The sequence below is a fragment of the Pongo abelii genome, chromosome 9, assembly GCF_028885655.2.
Source record: "Pongo abelii isolate AG06213 chromosome 9, NHGRI_mPonAbe1-v2.0_pri, whole genome shotgun sequence".
Classification (NCBI taxonomy): domain Eukaryota; kingdom Metazoa; phylum Chordata; class Mammalia; order Primates; family Hominidae; genus Pongo; species Pongo abelii.
Genome location: NC_071994.2, coordinates 70,906,819 through 70,934,044, shown reverse-complemented (window position 1 = coordinate 70,934,044; position 27,226 = coordinate 70,906,819). Strand labels below are relative to the sequence as shown.

Genomic DNA, 27,226 nt, shown 5'->3' with positions numbered 1-27,226 from the left:
GCAGAGAGGACCAGGGAGGTAAGCATAACCAAGACTTTCATATAGTCCAAGTGGGACCCCCTTGATCTCTACAAAGCCCCCATGGTCTTCCACAGATCCATGGATAGTCCCTCTTATCCTAGCCCCAGAATTGTGCTATACCAGATCAATGTCTTGATCTTTTCCATGACCTCTCATGATCAACCTTCCCAGATCCAACATTCCTCAAATCTTGTTGAGTGCTTTCTCTGCCAGCCATCATGCTAGGTGCAAGGGGCACAAGGGTGAACAGGGTGCTATAACTTACCAATTAGGAGTATGACAGCTACAAATTCAAATCTGGGCTCTGTTCTTCATCAACAATATGACCTATTTCTGTGAGCTTCAGTCTTTTGTAGAGAGAGAGAGAAATCATAGTCCCTACTTGCCAAATCATCACTGAATGCTGCTTTCAATTCTCTCTGGAGATGGCAGTAAAACTCTGGCAGACTAGCACTCAGGAGAGAATGTGAGGACCCTCATTCCACTGCAGGGAGGGGCAGCAATCTTGGAAATGTGAGAAAGGGGATACGTCAGGGCTCCAGGGATTCAGGGATGACTTTTAAAATTAGCCATGGAGTCTCCCACACGTAGCTACCACCTGGGCTAGCCTCAATTCCCTTGCCCAGGCTTGAACTTCAAAGATTGCTTTCATACCCTGAAACTGTTCTCTCTGTACCTACTGGCTGTGTGCCGGGCAGAGGTCATTCCCTCACCCCCCCAACCCCACAATCCTTCCCAGCCCCAGGGCAGATAGGCAAAGGACTTGCCTACTTCTGTAGGGCCTGGGGATGGGGATACGGCAGGTGGCTCAGGGTCCCATGGGTTCACCCTTTCTTGCTCTTCTCTACGAAGTTTCAAAACATCAGGACCTGCTTGGGAAGCTGGGTCCCTTGCCTGCCTGCCTGCCCACCTTTTAGTCCAGAGCTAGTCCCACCATCCCATCTCCTCACTGCAGCCCCACCCCACAAGAACCCAGCAAAAACATCTTGGTGAAGACATTTATTTAATATGGGGGGTGGGGTATTGCTGTCTCTGTCAGTGTGTATAGGGTGGTAGGGAGACAACTAGAGGGACTTCTGTCCTGGAGTAGGCTGTTCTGGCCCCAGGCTGGGGGATGGGGAGCAGACTGACAGGGGTGGGGAGGTGTGTAAGAAGGGTAGGGTGAAGCTCTGCACACATCCTTGGGACCACAGTCCAGGCTCACCCAGTCACCAAAGCAAGAACCGAATAAATAAAGTGCAACCGTGGGGGTGGGTGTAGGAGAGGGAGGGCACCGGGCACACCCATGCCCACAGCCCACATTCAGTGCTGCCAGGTCTGGCCCACCTCCCAGCCAGACCCTCTTGTCCAGTCACCCCAATGTCTGTCCCTCCACAAGCCAGGCAGGGCCTCTGTGCAGCTACTGGAGGTAGCGATAGGCTTTAAAGCAGTGGTTGCCAGCATCAGCCACCACCACGTGGCCATCCGAGGTCAGTGCCAGGCCCTGTGGACCATACAGTGGTTCTGCAGATGTGTTGATATAGGACAGGAAGGAGCCAGAGCTGTCGAATACCTGGGGAAGGAGTAGAGAAAGAAGGGAGAGGCAAGATCAGGCAGATGAGAGTCTGTTTTGGGGGAACGGGCATATGGGACATAGCAGGAAACCTCCCCCTCATGTCATTCCCAGGCCTTACTCACCTGGATGCGGCTGTTGCCCCAGTCAGCCACAATGATGTTTCCATTGGAGTCCACAGCTACTCCTGTGGGGGCATTGAACTGCCCATTGCCCTCGCCATGGGAGCCAAACTTGAAGAGGAACTCTCCATCGGCACTGTACACCTGGCGGGGGAAGGGGCTAGGGACTGGGGACCTGGCCTCAGGCAGAGGGTAGGGCTTTGGAGGAGGACAGGGTGAAGCCCCAGGGCTGAGGACCCCCACCCAGATCTACAGCTACAGCCCAAATCTGCTTCATAGGCTTCACATCCATGTGCCCTACTGCCTACTAGACATCTCTTGCTGATGTCCATTGGGAATATCAAATCTAACAGCTCATTTTCTTTGGGAAATCAGTTCTCTTAGTTCTCTATCTCAATGACTGGTGCCACCCAGCTGGCCGAGAGTCACTCTTGACTCCAATTTCTTCTCTGCTTGATAAGCCAATGAATTAACACAACCCTTGATTCCATCTCAAATCCCTCTCTCAAATCTATACCCTATGCATACACTGTCTCGTCTTTCTCATGGTCCAGGCTCACATCATTTCTCATCTGGATCACTGCAAAAGATTGATATTCCTGTCTCAGTCTTGCCTCAGCCTGAGTGATCTAAGACACACAGGACTGCATCACTCCCCTGCCTGCAATCCTGTGACTCCCCATAGCTCTTGGGAGGAGAGCAAGCCCCTTAAGGGGGCACACAAGCCTCACTCTCAGCTTTCACGATCCCCTCCTCAAGCCGAGTCTGAACTACTTGTGATTTCTCGAACACACTATTAAGGTTCCCACCTCCCATTCTTGGCTCTCCCTGTGTCTTTTGTCTCAAACACTCTCGTCCTCCTCTGCCTTCCATTTAATTCCCACTTGTGCTTGAGGTCCTCCTCACATAGTCTTTCCTGAATCATACACTTCTGTAGCCCTTCCCACAGTTCCCTGCACCTTCCTATCACAGCTAGTACATCATATTGTAATTTTTTGGTTACCTTTTTCTCTTCCCTACTAGACAATAATCAAGAAGACATAGAATACATTTGCTTTGTGCATCACTGTATCTCCAGCTTCTAGCATACTGCCTGGGACAAAGCAGCCATGCCATAAATGTGTAAATGTGTATCGTTTGAGCGAATGATCTCAAGGGGGAGAAGGAGGAGGTAAAATAGAGAGGAGTCTTGTGGAAGAGTTAAGGATGTTGGGACAGTGGTCACGGAGGGAGGGAGGACACTGACCTTCACTGAATGGTTATGGAAGTCCGTTACTACAATCTCATTCTTGTTGTTCACAGCCACAAAATGGGGCCCTGAAAATACAAAGTGGTCTTCAGGGCAGTAAGCTGGGATGCTGAGTGGGATGGGGAAGAGTATCTGGGAAGATAAAAGCTAGGGTGTTAGGAGAGGGGTGGGGTCTCTAGGACTGAGACAAATTATTTCTGAGATGATAGGGCTAAAGTATAGGGAGGCGGGATCTCCAGAGCCAAGATATAGGAGGAGAGGGCCTTTACAGCTGGGGTATCTAGGGGAGTTCTCTGGAACAGGGGTATCAGCATAGATCTTGGAGCTGTCCCCCCATACCTGCAAAGTGGCGGTCAGTGGCCCCACGGCCCCCAAAACGGCCAACCAGTTTGCCATTGGGCTGGAAGGTAAAGACGCAGCAAGACTTGTTGTCGACCACAATGATATGTCCATTCCGGTCTACGGCCACTCCCTTGGGGCCCATGAGGCGGCCAGCTCCAATCTTGGTCTGGAGGAAGAGAATATCCATAAGAGGCTTTATTCTGACAGTGGGGAAAGTAGTCCTAACCCAGCACCAAAGCAGAACCTTGGGCTGGGGAAAGAACAGGGAGTAGGAGGAGGTAGGATTGGATCAGTCCAGACCCTGACCACCAAGAGGCACTAGACTGGTCAGTTCACCTGGACACCAGGGTAAGTAAAGTGACAGCAGGCCTCTCACCTTGAACTTGCCCTCAGGGGAGAAGATGCTGACCCAACGGTTGTCATAGTCTGCCACAATTATGTCTCCATTGGTGTCCACTGCCACACCTGTGGGGCGCTGCAGCTGCCCAGGTGAGCGTCCTCGGACCCCAAAACGGAACTTGAACTGGCCCTCATTGGAGAAAACCTGGAGCAGAGGAGCAAGGGGAGGGAGCAGGTAGGAGGGGAGACACTGTGGGCACAGACAGAAGGGAGTAGGATCCTGAGGGAGGAGACCCCCCCACCACCATTTATTCGGTCATTCAACAAGCACTTACTGACAAAATCAAACACGGCAGCAGGTCTGGGGCAATGCAACAGAGATGTGAATGGGATTGTGAGAACATGAAGGGATGAAGGGGAATGGTGAGAAAAGGCTCCAAGAGAAGAAGATGTCTGAACAAATAGCCTAATGAGGATGCCACATAAACCAAATTCGGCCAGGAAAGGAAGAGGAAAGGCATTCAAGCAGAGTGAACAGATGTAAAAGGCACAAAGTCCAGTATGGGCACCACTTGAGGACTTGTCCAGTGTGGCTGGACTGCAGGGAGCACCCAGGTGAACAAAAGAAGGAATTATGTTTTATCCTGGGTGTAATGAGGAGTCTCTTAACATTTCTAGGCATAGCAGTGACAAGATCAATTTTGCTTTTAAGAAAGAACATTCTGGCTGTAGGGAGGAGTCAAGACTAGAAGCTGGCTGCCCAGTCAGAGGCTGTTGCAGTATTCCAGTTGAGAAATGATGATGGCTTAGACCAAGGAAATTGGCTGGAGGGAAGCAGATGGACTCAAGACATATGTAGGAGGTAGGCTCATGAGACTGAGTAGCAGACTGGAATGGGGTAGGTGAGAGAGGAGAAAGTATACAAGAATTAGTCCATTCAGGCTATGGGACTGACAAGGAAACCTTCCTCCCTAGACAGAGTGAACCTTTCAACCTCTCCCTTCTCCAACCTCCTCCAATTTAGCTGCCCAATATGCTCAGGTCTCCTCATCCCAAAAGCAACTCCTTTAATCCTCCTTCCCACTTTAGCTAAGCTTTCTGGCTTTTCCTTCATAGTCAAAACATTACTCACTACATAAGTCTCATACACTCTGCTGTGTTATAGGCTCTGGGGACACAAGATGAACAAGAGCCAGGAGCAGCCTTGGAGAACTCAAGTTCTGGGGATTGGCCTTGCTCTTGGATTCAAATCTGTGCCTTCCTTAATGGACTGGTCTCCCCGCCCCTGCCCCACCCCAATTCCATCTCTTAGTCCTGCAGGGCTGTTTAAACTGGTCCCACCAACAGGCATCACTTTCTTCTAATGTGGACCTTCTACTAAGCTCTTCTCTGGCTCACCAGCACAGCTCTTGGGTTCTGCAGTGGTCCCCTGTGGCAGGACAGCACTCATCAGTATGAGAAGGGAGATACCACGAGCTCCACAAGCTAAATAGTAGAAATGAGGGGGCACTAAAAGGTACAGTTTAGCAGTGAGGTAATGCCCCTCCAGTTTGAGCAGCTCAGGTTCTGGCTCAATACTGATGAGGCTTTGGGATGTCTTGTTCTTCCAGTCCTAGCCTATCCCACCCCTGACACCTGGCCAACTCTTACTCATCTTTCCATTCTTAGAATTTCCAGGTCACTTTTTCAGAGAAGACTTTAATGACCAAGTGCCACCCTCTGCCCTACCAAATCAATACGCACATATAAACTTAGGTCACCAGGATATATGCTTTACAGCTCTCTTCATAACAATTATCACTTTGCAGCTAAATAACTGTTAAATATCGGTGTCCCCTTCTAAGGATGTAAGCCTCGCATGGCATAGGGACTGCATATGTTTTGTTTGCTGCTGCATTTGCAGCACTGATATGGCATTTGGCACATAGTAGGCATTCAACAAATGAATGAACTCCCCAGCTCAATCTCAGACCTGAACTGGACATCTCCACTTGAATGCTGCATAGCTATCTCAAACATCTGCAAAAGTGAATTCATCAACTTAAACCTGGGCCTGCTCCTGAATGGCAACACCATCTACCCAGTCCACAAAGTCCTGCCATTCTTGACATTTGACGATTCAGCAAAATCTGCCATTCTTGCTTCCTTAATATCTCTAGAATCTGCTGGTGTATTAGTTTGGTCCTTAACATCTCTCTCCTATACCATGGTATGTGAAAGTAGATCCCTGACTTCAGGGATCTCACAGTCTAGTGGGGGAGAAAGACTTAAACCAAAATAAAACAAAACAAAACCAGACAAAAACAAAAACAAACCAGTGATTCCAGTAAAGTATGAAAAGTACTACAGCAAAAGGCTGAGGGAACTGAGAAGAATGTGATTTAACATTCTGCCTAAGGGAATGAGGGAGTTTTCACAGAAGAGCTGATAAAACTGCAAGCTTAGACAATTACACAAGGACATAATATATATAAATCAAATTATTAATTCAGAATCACAAAATGTTTTTTGTCTTCTGTCAAGTGATGCTGGTTCCACTCAATGAGGAGGTCTGCCTCATCCTCCACCATAGAAGCGTCCAAAAGAGAAAATGGTCATGTCGTGAGGACCCCAATCCCCATGTACTGAGAGGAGGAGGGGGGTCAGACCTCATCAGGGAGCCCAGCCCATGCCAGCCCTAAGGACTCCAGAGTAAGAGAAGCAAAAATTCAACTTAGAAATCTCAGCCAGGCTCCTAGCAGTGGCGACATACAGGGCAGGTGGAAGCAGAAGCAAGAGGACTGCTATAGAAGTAGCAGGTGTTTGGAAGAGAGTGGAGCTATACCAGGTGTTCCCTCTCAATTCCCCACTCTGAAACAATGGGGAGGCCAGGTGCAGTGGCTCATGCCTGTAATCCCAGCACTTTCAGAGGCCAAGGCAGGAGGATAGCTTCGAGCCTAGGAGTTCCAGACCAGCCCAAACAATATAGTGAAACCCCGTCTTTACTAAAAATAAAAATAAAATAAAATAAATTAGCCAGGTATAGTGGCATGCGCCTGTAGTCCCAGCTACTCGGGAGGCTGAGGTAGGAGGATCGCTTGGGCACAGGAGGTCAAGGTTGCAGTGAGCTGTGATTATAGCACTGCACTCCAGCCTGGGCAACAGAGACCCTATCTCAAAAAAAAAAAACAATGAGGAAGTTCAGCCCCCTCACCAGGACAGACAAAGTGGCACTTGTTTTTCTGTGCATGTGAGCAGTGAGCATAGCTGTGTGTGTGCACAACAGAGAAGGGGTCCCAAATCTCAACTTTTATGCCAGGAAGCATTCCCAGCCTAGGGAGTTGGAAAGGAGCTGGAAGGTGTAACTGAGTAGGGAACTGAGCACCACCTCATTACTCCCCCGCAATCCCCTCCTCACTATCCAGGCTGGGCCCAAATGCCTTCCTGTGCTGCACAGGGCCTCTCCATTCCTCTGCTCTTAGAAATAGGGTAGGAGTAAAGGACAACTGGACAGAACTGGGAATATGGCCACAGAAGAGTCCCTTGCACTTTTAGACTGTTAGGTGAAAAGCAGGGGTCAGGGAGTAGCTGTCACTGAGGGAAGGGACCTTAGCAGAACTGGATCAATGACATGAGTACTCAAGCAGGGTCAGGAAGTTTAAACGTATAGGTGTTTAGAAGTAAGGATCTTCAGCGAAAAATTTTGCTACCCAGTAAAATGTTTCAAAGAAGTAAAGTGCATGGTAGTTAGAAACAATCCCCTACAGGATAAAATCAAAATTCCACACTCCATCTCCAAAACCAATTACAATCTGACCTCAGCTACCCCTGGCTTCTAATAGTAATCTACCTCCAGGCCCGCTGGGCTCCTTCCAGTTCCCTGAACCACCTCCTCCAGCACTTTCCCACCTGCTTGCCTTTGTTTACAGCCTCCACCTGGATGATGATATTTTTAACAACAGCTAACATCAGAAGTTTCACTAGATGTCAAGTACAGTGCATCATTTAACACTCCCTGCAACCCTATCAGATATACTTTTCCTAATTTTACACATGAGTTAACTGAAGCTCAAAGAGGTCATGTGACTTGTTAGTATGTGACAGAGCTAGGATTCAAGCTCAGGTGTCTGGTTTCAGAGCCTGAGCTTTTAACTGCTCTGCTGTGTCAACTACCCTGGTGCCACTGTACTAGGCTCTGAGCTTTTACTACAAGAAACAGAGAGAGAAAAAGGCACATTTCCTGGTTTTGAAAAGGAGCTCACAGTGCAGCAGAAACCATGTTCATTCAGTGCGGTTGATGCCATAATCAGGTGTATGAGGTTATGGGAGAGGCAGTGGGAGGACCACCTGTGAGGTTATGCTACAACTTCTAGCCACTGAAAGATACCCCCTTTGGCCAAGATACCCCCATGCAACTGTCTAGCCAACCTGATAACTGCAGAGACTCCAGACAGACTACATACATTCAGGAGCCAGGCATGCATGTTGGAAGACAGGGAGGGCAGGCCTGCGTCCTGGCCACCAGGAGAAAAAGGGAGAAAGTAAGAGCCTCAAGGAGAGGCAGAAGGAAAGGAGGAATGAGCCAGATCTTTGCAGTCCAGGAGCTGACCTGCCCTAAGCCATGGCCTACAAAATAGAGGCTACAAGCATAGTAAACTCTGGTTTCTGACTGAAGGTGCTGGTTACAGTTGTGGCCTATGGGAATGGGGTGGCCGGTGGGTGCGTAAGGGGTAAGCCTTTGATTCACTGCTCCTAAGGAACGGTACTATCTGTAGGGTTCCATCTTCCAGGAGGTGACCTGTACATTCTATCTTTTCAGGAGGCTGTAGCTTGAAAACTCTTATTTTGGTGGTGGAGGAGAGCGGTAAAGGGGCTTACCTGAATACACTGGTTGTTGCTGTCTGCTACCACGATGCGGCCGCTGCTGGCTGCGGACACACCTTGTAAATTGGTGAATTCACCTTTCTCCCTTCCACGACTGCCTGTGGGAAGGGATGGGAGGGAAAACAAAATAATTCATTCAGAGGTCATTTTGAACCTCCCTTCCCTCCCCACCCACTACCTGAGCCTGGCCCATTTGGCTCTGCCCTCGGCTGTCTGTACCAACACGGAAGACGAGCTCATCCTCAATTGGGTTGTCCTTTCGTTTGCCGCCTGTGCTGTACATGGAGCTGGGCCTACGCACTGCCTTCTGGCGCACATGGCTGCCGGGGCCGCCAGGGGACTTGACACGGCGCTTCACATCGTCGGGGGAAGGTGGCAGGTCCCCAGGACGCAGGGCACGCACGCGGAAGGGGCTGCCGCGCACTGGCTGTCCGTAGAGCAGCACTGAGAGGAGCAGCTCGCCTTCCGTGCGCGCTGTGTACACTAGCTCATATGTGCCATTCTTGTGGTCCACCACTGGCACCGGAAGGCGCGTGCCGTCCGAGCCGGTGATCTCTGCACGCAGCTCAGCGCTGCCTGTGCGCACCAACCGCCCGTCCTTGTCTTTGGTAGTGACAGTGAGCGAGGCAGGCTGGCCCACTAGCGCCTGGCGCAGGCCCTCTCCCGTGGCCACCGTCTCGTGTGCAGTGGCGCTCGTGGTGAGCAGTGCGCCCAGATTGAGCACTGATCGCCGCAGACCGTCCACCTCAAGGACCAGTTCCAGCTGTGCATTCTCGTGTGGCCGCTCCGGGAAGGCCTGTGCCGCCAGTGCCGCCAGCCGCTCTCGCATGTGCTTGCGCACCAGCAACACCTCCGGGGCCGAGCCCAGGCGCAGTGCCTGCTCTGCAAAGCTGCAGCTACTGCCGATGTGTTCCTGACCCTGGCGCAGTGTGTCCAGCTGGGTTTGCAACACCTGATGAGGGGTAGGGGAGGAGTGGGTGAGCAGACTGGCACAGGGGGAGTCTCTGTGATTACTGAAGTTGTAGCACTGTGGCATAAAATACAAGAGGGTGCCTGTGGACAGAGGACACAGATGCCCACAGTACCTACCAAGGGCATGTCAGGAGGCAGAATATCTAGGCTGGGGAATGGGGAGCTGGTGTGGAAGACAGAGGAACACTGGAGGCAATAAAACCATCACAATGGACAATGGTAGGAAAGGGTGAACACAAGACACACCTTCTGTTTGGCCCCACAAATGGTCTCCAGGTCGCTGACCAGAGCCTGCTTGCGCTGCTGCAGTGCTTGCTCCAGGTCCTCGAAGGCTGCACTGATCTGGGCCAGGGCCTCTGCCTTGCGCTCCTGCAGCTGCTGGCTGATGCCCCCGACTAAGGCAATTGCTGCGGACAGCTGTGGCAATCTAGAGGGGGAATATCTTATTCCAGAGTTGCTGAGGGTGGCTTTGCCGAACTTTCCCTTCTCCCTGGGGAACCTACTGCTGCCCTCATGGAGATCTCCTTCCTGAGACCTCCCTGAGACTTCTATCTCTGCCCTTCCCAGACCCTTTATTCCCCTCCCCGCCCCAGCTAAGACACCATCCCTGTGGCCCCACCAGCCCAGGACCCTGCCCAGTGCCTACCGGCCACGCACAGCCTCAAGCTGGCGCTGCAGGGCCGCCTTGTGCTGCTCCACCACATCCCTCAGCAGCACTGTGCCATGCTCACGATGCTCCCCGGCGCGGCACTCACCACACATGGCCGTCTCACAGGCCTCACAGTAAAACTCCATCGTCTGCGGTACAAGGACTCCAGTTGGGTAATGGCTAGACATCACACTTCTTTGTCCCCTCCCCACCTGCCCTCCCTGCCCCTCACCTTCTAAGTGCACCCCCTACCTGGACCATTCATCCAGAGCAGTACCCTTTCACCCAGCTACTTGGCACCCCCCAACGCCTCTCCTCCTCCTCCCACCCCAAGTCCCGGCCTCACTGGGCCTCGCTTGGGCCCACCTTGCCTTCATGGTTGGGGCAGGAGAGAGGGCGGCCAGCCACTGCACTGAGGGGGTGGGGGTCCTCCGGGTCATGGGCCCCATCAGGTGCCTGCTGCATTGCCTCCATGAGGCTGCTGATGAAGAAGTTGTTCTGCAGTGCCGAGACGCCCTGCTCTGGGAGGATGGACGTCTGCCGGCATACTGGACAGGATAGCGTCAGGCTCTGGGCAGGGATATAGTTTTGGAGACATCTGTCCAGGAAGGAGAGTCAAAGAACGGAGTGGGTGGGGTGGCATAAGTGCACCCTTCCTTATACTTCCCATGGGTGCCAACCCCTTCCTTCACAGGTGTGCCATTACACTTCATTTTAAAACCTCTCTGCTTGACACATCTCATCTGCCAGCAGGTATAATGGCCTTGCCTCTTACAACTGAGTAGGAACACATCCCTGACCCCTCTCAGAAGAGCAGACTATCCACATTCCTCACAGTGTGCACACAGGCTCACCTTTTACAGGTGTTTACAAATGCTTCTCATAGGAATGTGCAACTAGGCACCCCCTGCCCAACTTCTTTAACTCATTAACATTTACTGTCTACTCTTTCCAAATTTATGCCAAGCTCTGGGGACAAAAAGATAAAGCACAGTGCCTACCCTTAAAATACTTCCCATCTACAGAGAAAAAAGTCATAGGAATAGTACAGAAGTAAATAGCATGATGATTAAGGGAATGGGTCCTGGAGCTAGGCTGCCCAGGCCCAACACCCCGTCAGTCACCTGTTATACTATGTGACCCCTGACAAGTTACATAACTTTGACAAGCCAAGGACTCTTCCTTTGTAAGATGGAGAAGTACAGACTTCATAGAGTGTTAGAGGATTACATGTAAAGTACTTACTTATATTTGAAGAGGATTAAATGTAAAATGCCTGATTCATAATAGCACTATATATGGTAGGCTACTTGTATTACTTATTATTAATATAAGGAATGATAGATACGGTGATAAGGAAATGCATCTGGCTCAAGCAGGTAGAGAGGGTGTCCAGGAAAGTCTTCAGAGAAGTTGATGTAAACTAAATCTTCAAGGATAAATAATTGTTAGCTTGACCAAAGAATAGTGCAGGCAGGGGGGAAGGGTAGTCCAGATACAGAAGGCAGTAAGAAGCAGCATAGTATGAATAAGCAACTGTAAGCAGTTTGATGTGGCTGGCTAGAGACAAAGTCCAAGGCAAGGAATGGTGACAGAAGTCAAGGAGCTTAGAAGTTATCCTGCCAGCAATAGGAAGCTGCAAGAGAGTGGTATAGCCAGGTTTACATTTTTCCAAGCTCCTCTTCACCCCCTCTGTGTGGGGAGTGAATTTAAAGGGAATGAGACAGCAGATGGGGTGGGGGGGTGAGGGCAGTGGCATCATCAGCTAGTTACCATTTATTAAGTGCATATGTGCCAGGTGCCATGCTTTCTGATTATGTTTCTGTTAGCAGAAGAAAGGGCAAGTGGCCCAAGGTAACAACAGCAGTAGGTGCTGAAGCCTGTCTTCAAATGCAAAGTATGTGCTAAGCCAGCATACTCTTACAATAATCTAGGTAGGAAGTGAAGAAGACCTGGATTTAGGCAATAGTAATGTAGACTATGAGGTGGAAATAAATTTGAGAAGTGTTTAAGAAGGAGGGAAGGTGGGAGGTGTTGTCTGATTAGATATGGGGAGCAAGAGAGATGACGAGTCTTCATTGACTTCCAACTTCCTAGCTTTGATAACTGAGTGGATAGTGGTGACATTCACTAAGATGAGAAACATAGAAAGAGGAGTAGCTATAGGAAAGTTCAGCCTTGTCCTGGTTGAATTTACTGTAACAATAAACATCCAGGTTGAGGTCACCAGTAGACAGGAGAATGAAGGTTATAGACAAGAGATGGGCATGCCATCAACATTTAGATGGCTTCGGTAGCACTGGGAGAGGATGAGATCAGCCAAGAAAGCATAGACAGTGATAAGAGAGAGGGACAGAGCACTTAGCAAAAACTGAATGAGGACAACAAAGAAGACCAGGCCGAGAGGCAGGAAGAGCAGCAGTGTTAGGGCAGAAAAGTGAGTGGTACATTTCCAGGAGGGAATGAGTAGTCATCAGCGTTAAAAGCAGCTGAGGAGTTGGGTAAGGTAAGGACAGGAAAATGTCCACTGAATTTGGCAAATATGAGGGTACTCTGTCTGTAGGGAAAACAGGGAGGGAGTGGCAGGAGAAGGAAAGCTTGACTGCTGGAAGTTGAGTGAAGGGGAGCTTGAAAGTTCGAATGAGAAGGAGGTTGAGGGGTTGGATGGTGCTAGAAAGAGTTTTTATCTGTTTGGCATGGGAGTTTTGAGCATGTTTATGAATGGAGGAGTCAGGAGAGAAGGAGAGGGAGAAGAGACTACAAAACTGAGAGGAAAAGATCTTGAGGATTGGGGAGTGCCTCGGATTGGCCTGAAGAGGAGGACTGGATGTCAGTCTCTGAATGGAGGGAAGGAGGAAAGGAAAGGAGGATATAGAGAGGCACTGAGGACATAGGACAGAGAAGGATGGAGGATTCAGGGGCCTGATGATGGCTCAGATTAGTCACTGATGGGAGAGCAGAGGACACTTACTAGAAACAGACATCAGAACTGAAGGCAGCTGTATTTGGGGACCTCAAATTTGTGGAGTGAAGATCTGCATTGTGCAAACTCTCCCATATCCTCAATCTCATCTCTTAATGTTTCCTATAACTTAGGATCTTAATTAAAATCTGACAAACACTATGTGCCAGGCATGACTCTAAGTGCTTCGCAAGTATTAACTTATTTAATTGTGTTTTTTTTTGTTTTTGTTTTTTTGGTGGTTTTTTTTTTTTTTTTTTTTTTTGAGACGGAGTCCTGCTCTGTCACCCAGGTCGGAGTGCAGTAGCACAATCTTGGCTCACTGCAACCTCCACCTCCCGGGTTCAAGCGATTCTCTTGCCTCAGCCTCCTGAGTAGCTGGGATTATAGGCTCACGCCATCACGCCTGGCTAATTTTTGTATTTTTAGTAGAGATGGGGTTTTGTCATGTTGGCCAGGCTGATCTCAAACTCCTGACCTCAGGTGATCTGCCCGTCTCGGCCTCCCAAAGTGCTGGGATTAAAGGCATCAGCCACCATGCCCAGTGTAACTTATTTAATTGTGACTTACTTTTCCTTGCAGTCCTCTCAAGTAGAGTGGTTTCTGTCTCATACTCCATACTCCTTAGGGCCAGAAGGTGGGCTTGAGCCCTCCCTCTTCCCAACTGGAACATTTCTGAACTATTCAACTCTAGCTCCTTTGAAGCTCATGCCTTCTATCTATATCACTCCTCCTTATTGTCTCCGCTAACCTATTGGTTGCCCCCACCTCCATTTGTGGACATCTTTCTCTTGGCTCACTCTCTTCTTCCATTACCCCCACCACCACTCTGCCAACATTCTCAGTGGCACTAACATCCATTCCCCATTGTGATTTCTTAATTCCTTGACCTTCTCACCCCCAGTGATCTTTTCCCCTACTTCCCATGCTCCTACTAACACCCATTTCTCATCAACTATCACTGCATTTCAACCATTCTACTCTATTCTTCAGCAGCTTTCTTCCAAGCTCACTGAATCTAGTGTTTCCCCATGCAAAACACCTTCTAATTCAGCAATATCCCCTTCCTATTTGTCAAGTGTACCTGGCTCACAATAGCTTCCTAACTGGTCTCCGTTTCCACTCTTGCTCCTTTATAATCCATTCTCTCCATAACAGCTAGGGTGAACTTTTTACATTACATTATTTCCCTGTATATATATATTTTTAAACACTCCAATGGTTTCCCATTGCACTTAGAATAAAATCCAAACACTTTCTGAAAACCTACAAGCTCCCCCTTAAACTGCCCTTATTCTCTCCAATTTCACCTCATCCCACTTTCCTCCTCACTTGGCCACACTGGTTTCTTTTCTGGTATCTGAACATGTCCCGTCTACTTCTTCCTCAAGGCCTTTGCACAGATTTTTCTATTGCCTGGAACAATCTGTCTCCTGCTTATCCTCAGAACTCAGGTCAAATGTCACCTCCTCAGGGAAGCCTTCCTTGATGACTATATAGAATAGTTCTTGCCCCAAACACCCCTACTTCTCTCTGTTTATATCCTGCAAAACATTAATACAAGCTGCAGCTCTCTTGTTTTCTTGATTTCTTACTGTCAGTCACTGCCCACTAGAACATACTCTGAGAGCAGGGACCAAGGGATACATGAATGAATACTAGTTGACAGTGAAGGCTCTAGAATGAAAACTGGATTCAGATCTCAGCTATTTACTTACTGTGTAGCCTTGGAAATATATTTTTTTTTAATTTGTTTATTTAATTTAAGATAGAGCCTCTCTGTGTCACCCAGGCTAGAGTGCAGTGATGTGATCATGGCTCACTGCAGCCTCAACCTCTCAGGCTCAAATGATCCTCCCAACTCAGCCTCCCGAGTAGCTAGGACTACAGGCGCATGCCACCACACCCAGCTAATTTTTAAATTCTTTTTTAGAGACTGCATCTCACTATGTTGTTTCCCAGGCTACTCTGGAACTCCTAGGCTCAAGTGATCCTCCCACCTTGGCCTCCCAAAGTGCTGGGATTACAGGCATGAGCAACTGCACCTGGCCAGAGATATTTCTTAATTACTTACTGACTTTGAACCTTAGTTTCCTCCTCTCTAATATGGGGATACCTGGGTGTGGTAGCCTGCACCTGTAATCCCAGCTACTCAGGAGGCTGAGGCAGGAGGATCACTTGAGCCCAGGAGTTCAAGTCCAGCTTGGGCAATATAGCAAGACACTCATCTCTAAAAAAAAATAAAATTTAAAAAATTGAAACAAGCTGGGCATGGTGACTCACGCTTGTAATCTCAGAACTTTGGGAGGCTGAGGCGGGCAGATCACAAGGTCAGGAGTTCGAGACCAGCCTGGCCAACATGGTGAAACCCCATCTCTACTAAAAATACAAAAATTAACCAGGTGTGGTGGCGTGCGCCTATGATCCCAGCTACTTGGGAGGCTGAGGCAGGAGAATCACTTGAACCCGGGAGGCAGAGATTGCAGTGAGCCAAGATGGTGCCACTGCACTCCAGCCTGGGTGACAGAGAGAGACTCTGTTTCAAAAAAAAACAAAAACAAAAAACAAACAAACAAAAAAATTAAAATGAAAAATTACATTAAAAAATTAAAATAAAAAAATAAAATGAAGTTAATAAAGTATCTGTTGCAGGGATTAAGGAAATCAGTATGTATAAATCACTTAGCCAGTCCCTGGCAAACAGTAAGCAATCAATACATGGTAGCTATTGTTATTACAATTTCTCAGCCAGATTTTCTCCAGGAGTGCTCAGTGATCTGGGCACAGGAGAAAGTGCAGACATCCAATTTCGGCTCTGATCCAACATTGAGCTTCTATTGCATGGGTTCTGCAAAGGATAAAGATGTGAAGGAACTGCAGGGGAGCCAGCCGGTCAGCCACAGGGTCCAGGATGGGCAAGAAAGAAAGAGAGGCCAGGACACAGTTGGTGACTGGGAAAAGAGGGAGCAGTCAAAGGGGCTAGACATCTATATTGTATCAAAAGTGGTGTAATGGGAGTGGGGTAATGGGAGCCAGGAGTGGAATGTTGGTGTTTATGACTACAGATAAGATTCTGGATGATAAGATTCAGGGCATGGTTGGGAGGGAGTGTTACTGAGGTGGAATGGGGGACAACCCTGAAGAAACAGTTAAGAACCAACAGGCACAAGAGGGTGGTTGTCCCCAGGTTGACAGAACTTGAATGGACAAGAAAACTGAGGCCATTTCCAGTTGATAAAGGAGAGTGGGCAATGGAGCTGGAATCTCAAAGAGCAGGGCTTCCAGGGAAGCAGTATCTCTGGTGCAGAGCCAGGTTTCAGTTGGGGCAGAAGGCAGAGGAAAAGTGTGGATAGAGGCAATGGTGAGAAGACCCAGGGACCAGGCCACCCAAGACAGAACAATGAGAGATGAGGGCCCAAGAGAATACTGTCAAAATACAGATGTGATCACATATAAAACCCTGCAAAGGCTTCATGTGGCTCTCAGGGTAAAGGTGAAATTCCCTAACAGGTCTACAAAGCCCTAGGTGGTCTGGCCTCCACCTACCTCTCCAGCTTCATCTCATGATACTCTGAGTCACACTCACTCTGCTGTAGCCCCACCAGGCTTCCTCCAGGCCTCTTACCTGACATATTTTCTCATGTCACATGGGCTTTTCCAATGGTCTTCCTTCTGTGCAGAACACTCTTCCAACTCGCTTTACCTAGTTAACTCCTATTCATCCTCTGAATTGCTCCTCAGGGAAACCTTCCCTGATTCTCCAAACTATAACAGATTCCATATACCAATCTCTCATAGCTCAGCACTTTATTTGCAGCACTTACTAAAAGTTATATTTATCTATAATCTGGCTATATGATTATTTGATGACTATCTTTCTCTTTCACTATACTGTTAGCTCTTTAAGAGTAAGCATTGTAAGTGATGGGTACCTTAAATACCCTACTTGATTGTTACCCATTCTATGCTTGTAACAATGTATCACATGTTCCCCATAAATATGTAAACTATTGTGTATCAGTTTTTAAAAAGAGTAAGCACAGTGGCTCACGCCTGTAATCCCAGCACTTTGGGAGGCCGAGGTGGGCAGATTGCCTGAGTTCGGGAGTTCAAGAACAGCCTGGGCAACACGGTGAAACCCCATCTCTAATAAAATACAAAAAGTTAGCTGGGCGTGGCGGTATGCGCCTGTAGTCCCAGCTACTCAGGAGGCTGAGGCAGGAGAATTGCTTGAACCTGGGAGGCAGAGGTTGCAGTGAGCCGAGATCGTGCCACTGCACTCCACCTTGGGTGACAGAGCAAGACTCCATCTCAAAAAAAAAAAAAAAAAAAAAAAAAAAGAGGAAGGATCATATCTGTTTTTGCTCATCACTGCATACCCAATGCCTAGGACAGGGTCTGGCACATAGTAGTTGCTCAATAAATGAATATTTGTTAAATGAATAAGTGATCCATAGAAGCCTAGAGGCTGGGACAGGTTGCCTTTCACTCAGTACCTAAGGACAACAATGAGGACAAGCAGGGAAGGACAGACCTAGCTTCAAATATCCTCCAACTAGTCGTAAATTGCTGATGCCAAAGCTGGTTGAGTCTGAGCACTGTTTGATTTCTCAGGTGGTGTCAAAAGCTGTCTTGAGGTTTGGGAAAGGACAGAGAAGGCCCTATTCTTGACAGGAACCATGGCCCAGTGTTATGGTTCTTATGGTTCTCTCACAGGTTCTTGCCCCCAAAACCTCATTTCCTGCAGGTTGGGGTTCACCTGCTCTCCTCCCAGGTAAGCATGTTGCTTCACCTACTACAGGTTTACACATGCTCCCTCAGGGGAGCCCACAGGGTCCTCATCCCTCCCCAGTACACACATCCCCTCACCTCTCACAGAAGGTGTGCAGGCAAGGAAGAACCTTGGGGCACTGGTACCGATCCAGGCAGATGCTGCATACCAGGAACTGCTTGTCCATCGGCTGGACCTCTGGGCCAGGGCTGTCCTCCCTCTTTGCCATGGCGCCCACAGATGGCTCCTGCCACTCACACCAGCCTCTGTAGGGAGAGATGGTCAGCACCAGGGAGTCCAGCACTTCTTCTCCCCACCCAATCCCTGCCACTCAAATCCCCTGCAGAGAACTTGCCCCCACCCCTTCCCTGCTAGGGGCAAGACAGGGCAGTGACTGGAAGGATCATGGTGATGTGACCTCTGAGCCTGGTGTTCTGTTTAAGAGCACAGACGTAGGATTAGATTGGGTTTCAAACCTGGCTCAGTCTCTCACCAGCTATGTGAGCTTGGACAATCCATATAACTTCTCTGAGCCTCAGTCTCTTAATTTGTAATTACAGGAATAATAATTTGAGAGTGTGACATAGTGCATATTGAGTGCATGGTACAGAGATGTCCATTTTCACTGACATACCTACCCTTCGTCTCCTCTGCCTCCCACAAATCCTCCTCCAAGAGACCTGAATGGAGTGTCTCTCCTCTAACTACCTGCAGCTCTTCCATTTATGCCCTGACCCACCTCTTGGCACAACTGCCTGAAACTGCACTCTTTTTCACACCCAGTTAGTATCAAGGTCGGGATTGCTTCCTGAATATCTTAAACCCTTCTCTCCAATCCCACAGTTACTATCCCCAATTCAGGCAACCATCAGTTCTCTCCTGGAATACAGCAATAGCCTCTTAACTGGTGTTCTTGTCTCCTCACTGACACCTTTTCATCTATCTTCCTTGAAGCCAGAATGAAGTTTCTAAAACACAGATTTGATCTTGTCACTACTCTCTGTTTAAATTCCTTCAACTGTTCTCCATTGCCCAAAGTCCTTATATTGGCCAGTGAGGCTTAACTTTGCCCCATACCTTTTCTACAACCTCATGTCTCATGAGTCTATGATCAATCATTCCTGCTGGGCTTTTTTTTTTTTTTTTTTCCAGTTCCTGGAAAATTCCTTGTTCTCTTTTGCTTCTGGGAGATTATGCATTCATTCTCTCTGTCCTGAGATCCTTTTCCTGGCTGATGTGACACCTACTCATCTTTCAGGTCCCCAAATAAATGTCACCTCCTTTAGAAGACCTTCCATGACTACCCAGAGTCTGGCTTGGGTGCTCTACCTCTGTGTCCCTCAGCACCCTGTATTTACTCCATCCTAACTCTTATAAGCTATGCTGTAATTTTCTTGTTACTTCTCTGCTTTCTCCACTCCATGCAGTGTTCTTGAGGATAGGCATTTTATTTATTTATTTATATTTTATGTTTTCATTCTTAGCACTTAGCACAGAGCCCGACATAAAGATTGACCTATATTTACTGAATCGATTTCAGGAATTCAATAAATATTTACTGCCTACTTTGCACAGGTGTTAGGAATGGAATGATAAAATGGACATGATCACTGTCCCTGTGGTGGGGAGGTGGTGGCAGATATTTTAAAAGTAAATAATAGTGGCAGGGAAGTGATATAAAGAAAAAACGGATGCTGTGAGAAAGAACACTTTTGATTGAGTCATCAGGGAAGGCTCTCCAAGGAGGTAACTTTTAAGCAGAATTCTGGGTGGATGGGAGAAAAATGGTATGCGTGAGGGTGAGAAACAACAGGGAGTCAGGAAGGGAAATCATTCTAGGCTGAAGAAACAGCATGATAAACGTTCTTAGGCAGAAGGCTCATGGAGAACCTGAAAGGACTGTGTGGTTGGAGCCAAGTCAATAAAAGCAAGAGGTGAGTTTGGGAAGACAGGTAGAGATGAGATCATGAAGGACCTTATAACAGCCATTAAGAATGTGATTTTGGCTGGGTGCAGTGGCTCATGCCTGTAATACTAGCACTTTCAGAGGCCAAGGCAGGAAGATCATTTGAGCCCAGGAACTGGAGATCAGCCTGGGCAACATAATGAGAACGATATCTACAAAAAATTTAAAAATCATCTAGGCATGGTGGCACACACCTGTAGTCCAGGCTACTTGGGAGGCTGAGGTGGGAGGATTGCTTGAGCCCAGGAGGTCAAGGCTGCAGTGAGCCATAATCGTGCCACTACACTCTAGCCTGGCACGAGACAAAGTGAGATTCTGTCTCAAAAAAAAAGTGATTTTATCCTAAGTTGGAGGGGGGGATGATGTGGTTTATAAATAAGTGAAAATAAATTAGAAAGCTATACTCTGGCAGAATTGAAGACAAAGAGAAGCAAGAGTGGAATCAGAGAAACCAGTTAGGAAGCTACCAAAGTTCTTTGGGTAAGAAAATATAGGGTATCATTTGAGCTACAAGCAAAAAGCTGGACTGATTTGAGAAATATTCATTGGCCAGGCAAGGTGGCTCACATCTGTAATCCCAGCACTTTGAGAGGCTGAGGAAGGAGGTTCACTTGAGCTCAGGAGTTCGAGATCAGTCTGGGCAACATAATGAGATCCCATCTCTATAAAAATAAAATAAATAAAAGAGAAATCAAAAGGACATCAAGATGAACTGGGTGTGAGAGGGATGTCAATTATGACTTAGCTTTCTCACTTTAGCAAGTGATGGGCCATGAATAGAGACAGTGAGAGCTGAGGTGGAGCTGATTTGGGGCATTCTGTTCTATGTATGCTAAGTACAATGTGTCTCTCTGATGTCCAGGTAGAGCTGTCAAGTAAGAAACAGAATACAGGAGCTCAAGAGAAAAGTCTGGACTGGTTACTGATTTGGGATCACTGGCACACAAATGGCACTTACAGCAATGAGAAGACATGAGACCACCTAGGGACAGAGGGCAGACAGTGATAAGAAAAGGGCCTGGCACAAGGGAGGGGAGCCAGCAAAGGTGACTGAGAAAGAGAACCCAGAGAAATGGTAGGAAAACCAAGAGAATGTGAAACCAAAGAAATCAACAGAACAGTGCAAGAAAAAGAAGGGGTGAAGTAAGAAACGGACTGAAGAGTGTCCACTAGATTTGGCTGTGGTGGGGTGGCAGGGGCAGAAGCCACGTCAGAGTGACTGAAGAGTAAATGGGAGATGAAGTTAACACAGCAGATGTAGACAATACATGGCAGGGATTTGGTCATGAAGGGTGGCAGAACAATAGCTGAATTACTCCAAAACAGGCAGTGAATAGGACCAGGTCACCATTGTCTGTGCTGTTAGATGCATTATGAGCCTTTTTCTAAAGACTGTGAATGAATGAATGAATGAATGAATGCAGGAGGAAGTCTAGATTTGGGGAGGGATAGAAGGGCTGAGTTGCTGTGCCTTATGTTTGTGTAAGGGTGAGCCTGGGTAGAGTGTGAAGGGCATGCCTGAAAGTATCCTCTGCTGATGTAGACACTGGCATCCTGATGTTCTCTCCACAGTTGTAATGGGTTCTGAAGTCTAAAGACCTAATACCAGGAAAACATAGCAGGAGGGAGGACAGACTGAAGGTTGGCGGAAGGACCAGGAAGGCGGGAGGCAAGCTGAAGCTTCTGTCTGGTGAAGAGAAAGGCTGGGAGGAAGAGTGGGAGTGGTCTGCTGGGTCCTGCTGGGGTAGCTGGATGCCAGGCTCCACCTCTCTCCAAGCCTAGGGGCTCTCCCAGACTGTCACACAGGGGCGGGGATTGGGCTATGTCCAAGGACCAATAGCTCCTCCTCCACTCCTCCCCTTCCTGCTTCAGTTCCCCTCCCAGACCTACTGGGCATGCAGCCACTGAGGCCATACCCCTGCCTGAATCTGAGATTCTCTTCCTCCCGTGGGGTCCTAGCTCTTCCATCCCACTGTGCTCTAGAGATTTGCCCCCAAGATCCTATAAGTGGTGGTTCAAGTGGACTGTTTATCACAGCAGACACTTATAAGGCCTTGGTCTCAGAGCTGGACTTTACTCTCCTTCCTCAGACTGCCTTCTGCTATCCCTGCATTGGTTATTCCCACCATCCTTTATGGCTTAGTTCTCAAGGCACCTCATTCCCTCATTCAGCATTCACTTGACATTGCTGCTAGGCCTGGGGACACAAAGACAAATAGTCACAGCTCAGTCTTCATGGATTCCACAATCTAATAAATAGATTACTGCAATGCAAAGTGGTGAAGACCATGATGAGGAAGCACCAATTGCTCCAGGAGTACAAAGGTTACCTAACCTAGCTCTGGAGCAGGGGTGGGTCCAGAGGTTGGAGGCCAACCTTTCTCCTAAAGAAAGTAACTTTAGTAACTCCTAAAGAAAGTAACGTTCAAGCTGAGGATGTTACAGAGAGTATGGTGCCTTTTGCATCAGGAGGCTGAATCAGACACTGTGATGGGAGGGCTAAGAAACAAGATGGAGAGGTAGGCAAAAGATATATCATGCAATGCTTTGTTGGGCTTATTAAGAAGTTTAGACTTTACACTTACCTGCTAGGGGATGAAGGATTTACCCAAAAAGCAAAGGAAAACTTTGGTAGTGGTGAGGGCTATTAAGTATAGAGTGACAAAAGTACATTTTTGGCTGCTGTGTGGAAAATAGTTTAAAGGGCAAGGATGGAAAATTAAGAAACTGCCTTGATTAGGAGAATAGCAAAGATGGGCCAAGATAAATGAATTTTGCTGGGGATATCAACAGAACTTGGTGGCTGGGTATTTACATATGAAGAGTTAGGGGAGAAGAAGGAATTAACAGATGATTCTTTGGAAACTCTCAAAGAAGAGCAGTTTGGATGAGAGGGTGATAAGTTTGGGGTTTATCTTTTAAGGTTTTTTCATTTTTGTTTTTGTTTTTTAAGAGACACGGTCTTACTCTGTTGTCCAGGCTGGAATGTGGTGTTATGATCATAGCTCACTGTAGCCTCAAACTCCTGGGCTCAACTAATCCTCCTGCCTTGGCCTGCCAAAGTGTGGGGATTGCAGGCATGAGCCACAGCACCCAGCTAGAGTTCATTGTTTAATGTGATGAATCTGAGGTGCCTATGGGATGTAATTCAAGTGGAGAGGTCCAGTTGGCAGTTGGAAAGATACACTGAAGCCTAAGAGAGAGGTCTGGCCTGGAGACATGAATGTGGATGTTGGTGCAGAGATGATTCCTGAAGCCATGGAAGTGGATGACATTACCCTGAGAGGGTAAAGTGAGAAAGAAGGGCCTATCACCAAGCCCCAAGGAACCTCAATATTTAAGAGATAGGCCCAGGAAGCAGAGTCTGCAAAGAAGATTGAGAAGGCACAACCAGAGAAGCAAGAGAATCAGGAAACAGAGATGTCATGAATGCCAAGGGAGAAGAGAACTTCATGAACAAGGGAGTGAAATGCTGCAGAGGTCCCATTATTTAAGCCCCAAAGAGGCTTTCATTAACCTCAGAGCATGTGGTTTTCAGGGGTTGGAGGACAGGAAGCCAGATGCAGGGAGTCAAGCAAGAAGCTGATTGTGAACAAATGAAGACAGCCAGTGCTGACTCCACTAGATCCTGGACATCTGCAAAGGATGTGTTTCAAGGCTTTTCAGTTTCTCCAAATTCTCAAACAGCATTAATTTCCCCCAGGACTTCCTCCTACAATCTCACAGGATTCCCAGTATACATGAGTTACAAAGTTGTGAATGGAGGTAACCAAGGCATTGTTGAAAATGGATGCGAGAGGTCAGCTAGGCTCATTTGCTTGCTAAAATAACTCACGTCTACTCACTAGCTTCCAGGTTTATCTGATCATTTGAGACCTCAAAAAAATGACAAATGACTGCAGGTTACGGTCTTTGGGCTTTCTCTGAAACATGAAGCCTTGGATGAGGCAAAGTCCTTAAAGCCACTGAATCCTTTAAATAAGATTGGCAGGGAAGGAAAGCAATGAAATTCATGGCCATCTCCCCCAACATTGCCAGACTGAGTAAAGTGAATGAACGATTTAATCAAACTTCTCTGGGCACACTATGGGCCAGGTCCTTCAGCTGTGAAATGGAGACACAAAGCTGAATCAGACACACTCCCTGTCTTTCACAAGTTTTTAGACTAATGTGAGAAACAGAAATGGAAACACGTAACTACAATGTGATAAGTACCATGATATTGACATGTTCAAATTGCTACAGCAGCAAACTGGAGGAAGTACCTAACTCTGAGGATGGTACAGAATAAAGAAGCCTTCCAGAGGAAGGGGTATTTGAGCTGGGTCTTGAGGGACAAATAGGACATTGATACGTACATTGGGGAAACAGTGAGTAAAGAAACAGAAACATGAGAAACTAAGAATTATGGACCAGATGGACAAGACTGCGAATCTCAAAAAGGCAGAGGTTATACATGATGCTTTTACATCCTAAAAGCATAAAAATAAATATGCTAAAAATAAATAAATCTAAATAAATAAATAAATAAAAGGCACCACCACTCACCCACCCACACAAGCCAGAACCCTGGTAGTCTTCTCAATTATGCCTTTTCTTTCACCTTTCAGATACAAGCTATGACTACATCCTCAATTCTGCCTCTGAAACGTGGCTAGGTTTAAAAAGTTAGGAGATCTAGGATCTAGTCCTAACGCTGTAACTAACTCCACTAACACAAGGTGAAACTCTAGGCAAGTTCCAACCCCATTCCCTTATTTGTAAATTGGGAGAAGAGGGATGTTTTCTCAAAATCTGAGATTCCCAAGGTTCCCTCTCAAGTCAAGGGCCTCTACAGATTGTACCATGAGCCCATGATTAAATCCCATCTTGTACTACCTCGATGATTTGACTTCTAGTTTCCACTGTTAGGCTAAATGTGTTAGAGGACAGTCTTAGTTGCCTCCCCTCCACACTCCCCCTGCCCCCCTGCCCCCGTAAATAAATGTTTGCTGAGTTTTAAGTCACCTGTGACACTCTATGAACGCTCTCTATTCTAACCATATGGTTTTTCTGCTTTTCTGAACCTGGGCTATACTATCCCAACGATGGACTCTTTGCTCAAGTTCTCTCAGCAAGAATGCCGTTGTCTCCTAAGTGGCTGTGGCAGTACCTGGCACGCAGGAAGTACTCAGTATATGTTGGTTACAGGAGAGCTCTGTTTAAATCTCTGCAGTTCCCTTTCATCAGAGAGAGATGCAAAAGTAATGGCAGTAACAAGACAGGTGAATAAAGTCTCAAGAAGAGAGACCTCTGCTTAATATAAGGAAGCTTTTCCACAGCAGAAGGTAGCAAGTGCTCTGTCACTAGAGGCATACAAGCCCAAGGAGGCAGGGCTACTGTCAGGCCTGCAGCTCTGATTCCAATTCTGCAGCAAATCATTCCCTGCTTAGGGGATGAATGGGCACCAGTGAGCTAGACAGACTGGCCAAGGGAGACCTGTGATGTTTTCTGCACTTGCTCTGACCTCCCAGATGTGATCTTCCTGCTAGGGCCAGTCCTGAGTTTCTGTTGTCCACATCAGAGAACCCCCACACCAAGAACAAGCCCAGGGCCTGCCCTCAGTCGAACTGACCTCCCTGGGGTGCAGCCTGCCCCTCCAACCTGCAACCATCTGTCCCTGCAGGTTTGCAGCCCAGGATCTGAAGCCAATTCCAGAAGGGAGGAGGTCAGAACCAGGGAGGGGCCTGGGGTCCTCCAGACAGGGCTCAGGCTACAGGAGAACCAGAGGGGTCCTTTCCTACAAAAAAACAGCCTCCACATGAGGCTTCCTGTCCACAGAGCAGTGCATGGGGAGGAAAGGGTGTCCTCCATCCTGACTGGTGGGCCTGTGGGTGCCAGAGGATGGAAGGGGCGGGGGGTGGGGTAGGATGGGGGTGGGGGAGCAAGGGGTGGAGGTGTCTGCACCAGGGAGAAAAGAGCCCTTCAGACAAGCTGGGCCACAATATTCCAGAGTCCCACTCAGCACCCACCACCACCCTCGGCCGCAGCGTTCAGCACCCTCCGCCAACACACACAAGCTCCCAAACCCCGCGCTCCTCCAAGGAACCATCACCCATCCACCCGCGCCTCCCCGCCTCAAAACAGGGACCTCACGTGAGCAGCCACAGCCCGAAGAATCCCCCTGCTGCTCTCACGGACATGGACACGCCTCACGTGGGCAGAGAGAGGCACAGCTTTTGAAAATCATCTGTGCCCCCACCCACAGACGCTCCGACCCAGACCCAGGCTGACAGGAATACAAACGCACCCTTGGGGCCCGCCCGTCGCACTCACCGCGTTGGAACAGGATGCGAGGGCAAAGCCCGGACTACGGCCACTCTGAAGGGCCCGCGGCGCTGCTACTGCTGCCAGCGCCCGTCCGCCCGACCCTGCCCGCGCCTCCGCCTGTCCCCGCGCCGGCGCCGCCGCCGGACTAGCCGCACAGGCCGGAGGGAGGGGCCGGGGCGGGGCTGCGGACCGGCCGGGGGAGGGGGCGACTCCAGTAGGGAAGACCCACCCACGCCCCGCCCGCCGCCGCGGAGGCCCCGCCCACCCCGCCTGCCCACCCGTACCGCACCCGCACGCCCCCCCCACCAACGCCTCCACCTCCTGCGGACGCTCCCTCCTTGGTGCTGCTAGGGAGCTGGCAAGCCGGATCCCGGATCTCGGATCCCGGATCTCGGATCCCGGATCTCCGCCAGCTGCCTCCGGCTCCGGGAAGGGCGGTGTAGTCGGTCTCAGGGACTGAGATGAGACTCCGTCAAGAAAAGGCAGCTGGGGCAGCAGGGATTTCGGACTCTGGGAGCCTGTCTGGGCCGCCTGCCTCCTGGAGGCGCCCTTTCCGGCTTCCTTGGAGTGCTCCTATGGAATATGCTAGTCTATCGGCTGACCAGGAAGACGTGGAAACTGTCTGTACCTTAGCACGATCTCTGGGCGGCAGAAGGGCAGTACCCAGAACTCTGGGAGAAGGAGTTAAGGGGTAGAAAGGTGGGGGATTTGATTAGGCTTTGGGCACTTCAGGAACCCCCTCCTGAGGAAATTCTGGTTCAGACCATCCAGCGACTCCCTTCCTCACACCAAAGACACTGGACAATTCTCAGAATCATCGCCTTGTGCAAAAAGCAGCCCCAAGTGGAAAATAATTGTTAACAGTTTACGGGGACTGAGTGGTTATTATGTGCCAGACACAGAACTAGCCACTTTACATATATTAATAGTCAGTAGGTAGGTCTTTTATTAGCCCAATTTTACAATGGGAAAAAATAGGGATCTGGCTCCCCAGATGTTAGCCCTCACCACTCAGCTAGAAAGTGGCAGAACCTGGAGTTGAGCCCTGTTTTTAGGCCCTACAACCAGCATTTGGAGACTCAGTACCTTTCATGTTGAAAAACCCCCAG

General features: G+C 48.6%; 1 protein-coding gene across 4 annotated transcripts; it reads right to left on the bottom strand.

The window, feature by feature from the left end:
- Positions 1-1,007: 1,007 nt before the first annotated feature.
- On the bottom strand, positions 1,008-26,301 carry TRIM3 (tripartite motif containing 3). 4 transcript variants are annotated; one of them, XM_054524785.2, is made up of 13 exons: positions 26,124-26,278; positions 25,423-25,587; positions 17,941-18,108; positions 10,476-10,707; positions 10,107-10,258; positions 9,707-9,887; positions 8,708-9,440; positions 8,483-8,586; positions 3,663-3,830; positions 3,284-3,452; positions 2,942-3,012; positions 1,699-1,839; positions 1,008-1,573 (listed from the first exon to the last, which is right to left on the bottom strand). In XM_054524785.2, the coding sequence occupies exons 3-13, from the start codon at positions 18,069-18,071 to the stop codon at positions 1,421-1,423; spliced, it is 2,235 nt and encodes a 744-aa protein (XP_054380760.1). In that variant the 5' UTR covers positions 18,072-18,108; positions 25,423-25,587; positions 26,124-26,278; the 3' UTR covers positions 1,008-1,420. The 4 variants fall into 4 exon arrangements, with proteins under 4 accessions (XP_054380760.1, XP_024110550.1, XP_054380761.1 ...); XM_024254782.3 differs by lacking the exon at positions 25,423-25,587 and having other exon boundaries at positions 26,124-26,301; XM_054524786.2 differs by lacking the exon at positions 25,423-25,587 and having other exon boundaries at positions 26,098-26,278.
- Between the last annotated feature and the right edge of the window lie 925 nt (positions 26,302-27,226).

Coding starts and splice junctions, on each gene's coding strand:
- TRIM3 (XM_024254782.3), bottom strand. CDS start 18,071: ATGGCAAAGAGGGAGGACAGCCCTGGCCCAGAGGTCCAGCCGATGGAC. Junction 10,708..17,940: donor CTGCACACCTTCTGTGAGAG/GTGAGGGGATGT, acceptor CTTCCTGGACAG/ATGTCTCCAAAACTATATCC. Junction 10,259..10,475: donor GCCCCAACCATGAAGGCAAG/GTGGGCCCAAGC, acceptor CTTGTACCGCAG/ACGATGGAGTTTTACTGTGA.